Below are 9,759 nucleotides of genomic sequence, written 5' to 3'. Positions count from 1 at the left end.
GAGACAAACTGGAAGCTGTGTCTTGTATGTCAAGAGGAGACAACAGAGTCACTTGTCTGCCCAGTACTGTCTAAACGCCGAGACCCTGGGAGTGGATACACGACAATGGCTGCAAACTTGGTCAAATTTGATGAACTCGGAGAACTGCCAAGAACTGTTCAGTTACAGAGACTAGATGAAGGACAAGGTGTTGAGGCGACAATGGTTGCCCACCAGGCCAAGTGGCATAAAACATGTATGCTCAAATACAATAACACAATGCTACGAAGAGCAGAGAAGAGACGCATCGCAAGCAGCTCAGCATTTGATAGTACTGACAATGTCCAGGCCAAGCGCGCCAGAACACACTCTTCAGAAGCCACTACCAGCGGCACCTCCTGCTTTTTCTGTGGAAAGTCTGGCACAGAGACCCTACATGAAGTAACAACCTTCCAGGTGGACACACGCGTACGGAAGTGTGCAGCGCAAGTTGGGGACAATGAACACATAGCCAGGCTCAGCATGGGTGATATGGTGGCTCTGGAGGCCAAGTACCATTCCAAGTGTTTGTTGGCTCTTTACTATCGTGCAAAGACCACTGTAGAAGCCGAGCAGAAAACTGACCATGAAGGTGTAATGTCAAGAATCGTACTGGCTGAACTGGTCCTGTATATCGAGGAAACCCACCTAGAAGAGGGCACCACCCCAGTCTTCAGACTCGCAGAACTTGTAAAGCTATACACAACAAGAATGGAACAGCTCGGGGTTGTTTTGTGCCAGAAAGTTAATAGCACAAGGCTGAAAGAGCGCCTGTTAGGCCAGATACCAGGCCTGAGATCCCACAGCAAAGGCCGAGATGTTTTACTAGCGTTTGATGAAGACATTGGTGAAGCGCTAGGCAAAGCCTGCGAGCAAGACTGTGACACTGAGGCAGTTCACCTTGCGCGTGCTGCACAGCAAGTGTTCATCCCATACGTTGTACAACGTTTCCAACATGTATCACGTCTTGACCTTGTGTGGGACAGCTACAGAGCAGATTCCCTGAAGGCATCAACCAGAGAACAGCGTGGAAAGGGAGTACGTCGGCGTGTTGTCGACTCAGCAGTCATACCAGGAAATTGGCAAAGTTTCCTGCGAGTTGATAGCAACAAAGTGGAGCTCTTCAGCTACCTCTCCACCATGCTTGCAGAGTCCTTTCAAGAAGAAGGCAAGGAACTGGTCGTCACTGATGGGGAGCAGGTGATCTGTGTTCCACAGCAAGAGGATGTCAACTCACTCGCACCATGCAACCAAGAAGAGGCAGACACCCGCATGATGCTACATGTAGCACATGCTGCACAACATGGTCACCACCAGATACAGGTTCGAACAGTAGACAGTGACGTCGTGGTCCTAGCAGTGATGGTAGTCCAGAAACTACCAGCTGGAGACGAACTCTGGGTAGCCTTTGGGACAGGCAAGAACTACCGCTACATTGCAGCCCATGAAATAGCTTCCTCCCTTGGTCCAGAGAAGGCATGTGCTCTTCCAAGGTTTCATGCCATCACAGGGTGTGATACTGTGTCAGCCTTCGTCGGACATGGGAAGAAATCTGCCTGGGCAACATGGAACACGCTGCCAGAACTCACTGATGCCCTGCTGAGTCTGGCAAATGCACCCACAAGCATCCAAGAGGATACAATGCATGTCATCGAGAGGTTTGTCATACTCCTGTATGACCGCACAAGCAAATGCAAGGACGTCAACAAGGCGAGAAAGCAGCTCTTTGCAAAGACGAACTCTGTTCAGAACATCCCGCCAACCTACGCTGCTCTGGAGCAGCATGTGAAGAGATCTGCCCTTCAGGGTGGTCATGTCTGGGGCCAGGCATTGGTACCAACGCCCGTGCTCCCTCCACCAACAGACTGGGGCTGGCATCGGAGTGATGATGGGCTCTACACACCACTCTGGACCACACTCCCTGAGGCATCCAAGGCCTGCTATGAGCTGGTGTCTTGCGGATGCAAGAAAGGCTGCAAAAACCGCTGCAAGTGCAAGAACGCTTCACTGCAATGCACTGGTCTATGTTTCTGTGAAGGCGAATGCCAGTAGATTGGGACAGAAAACTTGCTAACCAACATTATGATCTGTAGACATTCATAATTCTGGTGACCAGATTTGAAAAGTTCGGAATCATAATTAACATAGTGTAGCAAAATCTACGTTATTGTATTACATGTATGTACTGCAGGATTACACAAGTACTGTGCCTAGAGACTGGGCTTTTGGTCGACTATATAACTACAATCTGACCATACTGTAAACTTCCCGTACTCTGTGTATTATTTTGACTAGCAATTTTGCCAGCAATTTGAAATAAAAAAGCAACTTGAGCAATTAAAGTGTGTTCCTGAAATCAGGTACTGGTTATTAGAGGTATTATGTCATTGAGTATTGAAATCTTCATCAAATGTCCACTTTTTCCACAAAATGGCGGCCAGTTTGGGGGCCATTTTTGAGAAGATTCATCTAAATATCTGTTAAACATTTATTGATGTTAATTCTGATGTAAAAAAAGGGAATTTTGGCCCATCTAGCACCAAACTAACGACACATAATGAAGTCTATGTAATGACGCTAATGTTAAATGGCGGCCATTTTGAACAATGGCCGCCATATCTTCCTAAGGGCTAATCTTGAATGCCTCCATATCCAAAAATGTTTAGAATATATTAATCTACATGTGTGCCAATTTTGGTGCTTTTAGACCAATTTGAACAATTGGTCTGCTATGCCGCTGTACTATTATTATTATTATTATTACTTGCTAAGCTACAACCCTAGTTGGAAAAGCAAGATGCTATAAGTCCATTATTATTACTTGCTAAGCTACAACCCTACTTGGAAAAGCAAGATGCTATAAGTCCATTCTTATTATTATTATTATTACTTGCTAAGCTATAACCCTAGTTGGAAAAGCAAGATGCTATAAGTCCATTATTATTATTATTACTTGCTAAGCTACAACCCTACTTGGAAAAGCAAGATGCTATAAGTCCATTATTATTATTATTATTATTATTATTATTATTATTACTTGCTAAGCTACAACCCTAGTTTGAAAAGCAAGATGCTATAAGTCCAAGGGCTCCAACTGGGAAAAATAGCCCAGTGTGGAAAGGAAACTAGGAAAATAAAATATTTTAAGAACAGTAACAACCTTAAAATAGATATTTCCTATATAACCTGTAAAATATTTTGATAAAACAAGAGGAAGAGAGATGAGATAGAATAGGAAGATCATTCCAAAACTTGGTCACAGCTGGAATAAAACTTCTAAAATACTGTGTAATATTGAGCATCATTATTGAATTGCAATTTACTCAGCTGCCTTTAGTCTATTGCTCTTTTTTATCTCTTGACAAAAGAGCTATTTATAGAACCTGATATTGAGCAACGATCGAACAACGTTGGGCCGCTTGTGCCTGCTCCAGTGCATGCAAAATATGCTCATACACTTTTGGGCATTGCGTTAAAGCAGTACTGCAGGATACAGCAACCCTCCCTCCTCCTCCTCCTCCTCCTCCTCCTCCTCCTCCTCCTCCTCCTCCTCCTCCTCCTCCTCCTTGTCCCATTTTCCTTTATATATTTTTTCCCCGGAGGAAGCAAGCGGGCTTTAATAAAAGTTAATAGGATATGAAGGCGGAAATGCAGCCGGTGGGCTATGCTGTATTTTTTTAATTTAAATGTGCAAACCGTTATATATATATATATATGTATGTATATATGTATATATGTGTATATATATATATATATATATATATATATATATATATATATATATATATATATATATATATATACAGACAATAGCTCTTTGTAATATTGGGGTGACTGTCGTTCTTAGTTATCCCTTGAGAAACAAAATGTCACTTTTAAAAGTTGGTAAAATCGCATTGATGTGGCATCCAGTCCATGGCTGCTCATCCATCCAATCACCCTCTCTTATCAACTCCTATCCCTCTATCCAAGGGGATCACGTCTATCCCTCCCTGTCCCATTTCTCTAGCCAGGCCGAGTGCTTCACTTTATTGAGTGACTTGCAATACTCTTGACCTTATGAGGTCATAATTGTTCATTGACCTTGTGAGGTCGTAATTGTTCATTGACCTTGTGAGGTCGTAATTGTTCATTGACCTTGTGAGGTCGTAATTGTTCATTGGCCTTGTGAGGTCGTAATTGTTCATTGACCTTATGAGGTCGTAACTGTTCATTGACCTTATGAGGTCGTAACTGTTCATTGACCTTATGAGGTCGCAACTGTTCATTCACCTTTTGAGGTCGCAATTGTTCAATGTCCTTATGAAGTCGTAATTGTTCAATGTCCTTGTGAGGTTGTAATTGTTCATTGACCTTGTGAGGTCGTATTTGTTCATTGACCTTGTGAGGTCGTAATTGTTCATTGACCTTGTGAGGTCGTAATTGTTCATTGACCTTGTGAGGTCGTAATTGTTCATTGACCTTGTGAGGTCGTAATTGTTCATTGACCTTGTGAGGTCGTAATTGTTCATTGACCTTGTGAGGTCGTAATTGTCCATTGACCTTGTGAGGTCGCAATCGTTCATTGACCTTGGGAGGTCGCAATCGTTCATTGACCTTGGGAGGTCGTAATCGTTCATTGACCTTGGGAGGTGGTAATCGTTCATTGACCTTGGGAGGTGGTAATCGTTCATTGACCTTGGGAGGTGGTAATCGTTCATTGACCTTGTGAGGTGGTAATTGTTCAATGTCCTTGTGAGGTCGTAATTGTCCAATGTCCTTGTGAGGTTGTAATTGTTCATTGACCTTGTGAGGTCGTATTTGTTCGTTGACCTTGTGAGGTCGTATTTGTTCGTTGACCTTGTGAGGTCGTAATTGTTGGTTGACCTTGTGAGGTCGTAATTGTTTATTGACTTTATGGGGTCGTAATTGTTCATTGACCTTATGGGGTCGTATTTGTTCATTGACCATATGAGGTGGTAATCGTTCATTGACCTTATGAGGTCGTAATTGTTCGTCCAAGGGGAGATCGGGTGGATTGATCAAAGCGGTGCTTCTACGTAGACATTCCGATCGGGTTATTTTAGGCGTCGAGTTGAATGCTACAACGTTTTGTTACGGAGGCGATGGATGCGTTTCGTTTGCAACATCAAGTCTTTCTTTTTACAATTCAAAATACGTATTATACTATATATATATATATATATATATATATATATATATATATATATATATATATATATATATATATATATATATATATATATACACACATATACAGTATATATTGGTTGTACTAGTTAATTCTGCCTCTAATTTTTTTTTAATTGGAAATCGAAGCTACAGCATTTCATCATGGAGGGCGATGGATGCATTTAATTTGCAAATCAAGTCTTCATTTGTAGAAGCCAGAATACGTATTCAGTTTTTAGTAATATATGTGTTGTGGTTGTTAATAATTCTGCTTCTAATATTTCTCTCTCTCTCTCTCTCTCTCTCTCTCTCTCTCTCTCTCTCTCTCTCTCCCTCTCTCTCTCTCTCTCTCTCTCTCTCTCTCTCTCTCTCCCTCCCCACCGGTTTCTTTCAAAGTTCACCGTCTCGTGTTATTACATATATTATTTCGAGATTACAGTAATTTCACAAAGCACTCCCATTACATGAAATTTCCATCTAAACGCCGGCGAAACGAGATTTGATGAAATCTCTAGTAATTGCACAAATCTCTAGTAATTGCACATGTCTTGCCCCAACCGGATAAGTTTTTTTCCTCTTCATAATAATTTTGGCGATGCAGCAAACATAGCTGGGGGGGGGGGGGTGATTGTGTTTACTTCGTCTCTATATATGGAATTTCAATGACGGTATTCCGTTTAACTACGTAGCCACTCCTTTTAGTTGATATCTAGTTGATACTCCCTTTTTTCTAAACGCGTATTTACTATTTGGAAGGGGGTGCGTTAAAAGGGTACGCTTTTTCTGTCATGTCGTGAGGGGTGGTGAAGTTGTGTGTGTATATATATATATATATATATATATATATATATATATATATATATATATATATATATATATATATATATATATCTCATCATCTCCTACGCCTATCGACGCAAAGGGCCTCGGTTAGATTTCGCCAGTCGTATCTATCTTGAGCTTTTAATTCAATACTTCTCCACTCATCATCTCTTACTTCACGTTTCATAGTTCTCAGCCATATAGATTTGGGGTTCCAACTCTTGTTGTGCCTTGTGGAGGCCATTTAAACGTTTAGTGAAGTAATTTCTCTTGGGGAGTGCGACGAGCATGCCCAAACCATCTCTATCTACCCCTCGCCATGATCTCATCCATATATATATATATATATATATATATATATATATATATATATGTATATATATATATATATATATATATATATATATATATGTATATATATGTATATATATATATATATATATATATATATATGTATATATATAAATATATATGTGTGTGTGTATACATATGTATATACATATACTGTATATATATACAGTAAGTGTTTATACATATTTATATATATAAATATATATATATATATATATATATATATATATATATATATGTAATTATATATATGTGTATATATATATATTATATATATATAATGTATATATATATACATATATACATGTATATATATATATATATATATATATATATATATATATATATATATATATATATATATAAGATATATATCCCTTTGCAAGTGTGGTTAACCTTAACGTGGTGAAAGAGTTGTGTACCGCCATGATCAGCAAAGCTACACTAGTCAGGGCCACCCATGCCAAGTTGGTTTAATCTGAGCGATCGAACTAAAGTCTCCCACCATCAACATTCCACGATGAAAATGACCAAACCCAATACGTGATTAAGGACATGTCAGGGGCCTTTGTCATACAGTGGACTAGATGCGCTGCATTTTTAGTGTTGTGATATATGCATACATATGCACTTGTACACACTTAAGATAATACAACGATATATTCGATTTTCAGCCTTTTCCCACTTTTTGTAAAAGGGTAATGGAGTTAAGCATATTGATAGAATGGTTAATTTATTAATTAAATTGCGGTTTATTTATAGTTTATGTGGAGAGACTTAACTAGTATATATATACACTATATATATATATATATACATATATATATATATATATATATATATATATATATATATATATATATATATACATAATATACATATATATATAAATATATATTTATATATATATATATATACACATGTATGTATGTATGTATGTATGTATGTATGTATATATATATAAATATATATATATATATATATATATATATATATATATATATATATATATATATATATATATATATATATATATATATATATATATATATATATATATATATATATGGGTAATTTGAGAAACTTTTAACTAATAATTGCGGTTTGGTTATTTTTGTATTCAGGTTAAACTGATGTTGACTCAAAGCGATTTTATGCTCGCAAGAGCAGCCAATAAGAGGGAATTGGAGGGAATGTAATCAACGTTTGTGTTAATAAAAAGTTGGATTTACTCGTTTGTTTATGTGTAGAAATCGGCATATTTGGAAATTGCTTCAAATTTAGTATGAGAACCTTTTTTTTTTTTTTACCCATGAAACCCATTAAAGGGAAACTAAATAGTGTTAATAAATTCCAACTGATAAATAAAAAATGATATAATATAGATTAAAAGTTAATGACAAATACGTGGAAAATAGCGATAGAAAATACGACATATGCATATTTTAAAACTTATAAATATTAAAGAAAAATGACCTGAGATGGATGCAGCAAATCAAGATGAATGATAGGGGCTGAGGAATTAACATTCATTATAGGTAAATGAGGAAACTTTCTGAATCTTAATATCGAAACGAATCAATGTTATTGGCAGAACCCGAGTGACCGGGGAAAGGACGTAGGTAGTACGGGTAAGGGGGGGGGGTAGGTTTACTTAGGGGCCCCCCCTCCCCCGTCCGACCATGATTGGACGATCTGCGGACCATGATTAAATGGAGATGGAGAGAATGTGTTATTTTTGGATCGCTTGGGATTTTCCTTGGTGTTGATAGACGAGGCAAGGAGTAAGAAATGCACCATAAGATATTGTATTATTATTATTATTATTATTATTATTATTATTATTATTATTATTATTATTACTTGGTTACGCGACCTATCGAAAATGACGGCTAAATATTTAGATATGCACACGTACACACAAAAGTTCCCACCTCCTCCCTATTTATAAATATAATCGGCCTCACCTGGGTATGGCTACTCCCTCTCCCCTTATCCGAGGGATGGGGAGAGACCGTCGTGACAGTAAATATATATATATATATATATATATATATATATATATATATATATATATATATGTATGTGTATGTATGTATGTATATATATATGTATATGTATATATATGCATAGCCCCCTGTGGCCGCGGGGGCATATAAAAATTAGAATAGCGCCAACGTTATCCCTGCGTGTCGTAAGAGGCGACTAAAAGGGACGGGACGAGGGGGCTGGGAACCCCCTCTCCTGTAAAAGTATCCTGTGAGACAGCAACAAAGAGATGGAGCTGGGGGGAGAGTGACTGCTCCCCGCACTCTAGTTTTGGGGTGTTTGAATGTGCGTGGATGTAGTACGATAGAGAGTAAAAGATGTGAGATTGGAAGTATGTTTAGAAGTAGAAGGATGGATGTATTGGCCTTGTGTGAGACAAAGATGAAAGGAAAGGGTGAAGTGATGTTTGGTGAAATGTCTGGTAGAGTGTCTGGGATTGAAAGGGGAAGAGCGAGAGAGGGTGTGGCTTTATTGTTGAGTGAATGGATGACAGGTAAAGTAGTGGAATGGAAGGAGATATCATCTAGGTTAATGTGGGTAAGGGTTAGGTTGGGTAGGGAATGTTGGGCGTTTGTCAGTGCGTATGGGCCAGGTAGTGAGAAAAGTGAAGAAGAGCGGAATGAGTTCTGGAGTGAATTAACTAGGTGTGTAGAAGGACTGGGTAGAAGGAATTATGTAGTTGTTATGGGTGACTTAAATGCTAGAGTGGGTGCTGGAGAGGTAGAAGGTGTCATTGGGAAATATGGCGTACCAGGTGAAAATGAGAGTGGTGAGAGACTGGTAGATATGTGTGTTGAACAAGAGATGGTAATAAGTGCTAGCTTTTTTAAAAAGAAAGATAAAAATAAGTATACATGGGTAAGAGTGGCAAATGGAAGAGTAGTAGAAAGGGCATTAATGGATTATGTGTTGATAACAAAAAGAATGTTTGGAAGATTGAAAGATGTGCACGTGTTTAGGGGTATGGCTAACGGTATGTCTGATCATTTTTTGGTGGACGGAAAATTGGTTGTAGCAAAAGAGTGGGGGAATAGAGTAGGTGGATGTAAAAGGGAGCTAGTGAGGGTTGAAGAGCTAATAAAACCGGGGGTAAAAAGTAAATATCAGGAAAGGTTGAAAATGGCATATGACGAGGTGAGAGTAAGAGAAACTGGTAATTTAGAGGAGGAGTGGAAGTTAGCAAAAGAAAATTTTGTTGGGATTGCAAGTGATGTATGTGGCAAGAAGGTTGTTGGAGGCAGCATGAGGAAGGGCAGTGAATGGTGGAATGAAGGAGTGAAGGTAAAAGTGGAAGAGAAAAAGAGGGCTTTTGAAGAATGGCTGCAGAGTAATAGTATAGAGAAGTAT

The 9,759-nt window shown here is 38.5% G+C and overlaps 1 protein-coding gene across 1 annotated transcript; it reads right to left on the bottom strand.

Moving 5' to 3' along the window:
- Nucleotides 1–4,083: 4,083 nt before the first annotated feature.
- On the bottom strand, nucleotides 4,084–4,968 carry LOC137615518 (trichohyalin-like). Its single transcript, XM_068345432.1, has one exon. It carries the CDS (start codon nucleotides 4,966–4,968, stop codon nucleotides 4,084–4,086), a length of 885 nt encoding a protein of 294 aa, XP_068201533.1.
- Between the last annotated feature and the right edge of the window lie 4,791 nt (nucleotides 4,969–9,759).

This window comes from Palaemon carinicauda, chromosome 21 (assembly GCF_036898095.1).
Source record: "Palaemon carinicauda isolate YSFRI2023 chromosome 21, ASM3689809v2, whole genome shotgun sequence".
NCBI lineage: Eukaryota > Metazoa > Arthropoda > Malacostraca > Decapoda > Palaemonidae > Palaemon > Palaemon carinicauda.
The sequence above is the reverse complement of the archived record's forward strand: the minus strand, read 5'-3'. Positions and strand labels throughout refer to the sequence as shown.

Bases quoted from the DNA above. Each gene is read 5' to 3' on its own strand.
- LOC137615518 (XM_068345432.1), bottom strand. From the start codon at position 4,968: ATGGTCAATGAACAAATACGACCCCATAAGGTCAATGAACAATTACGA.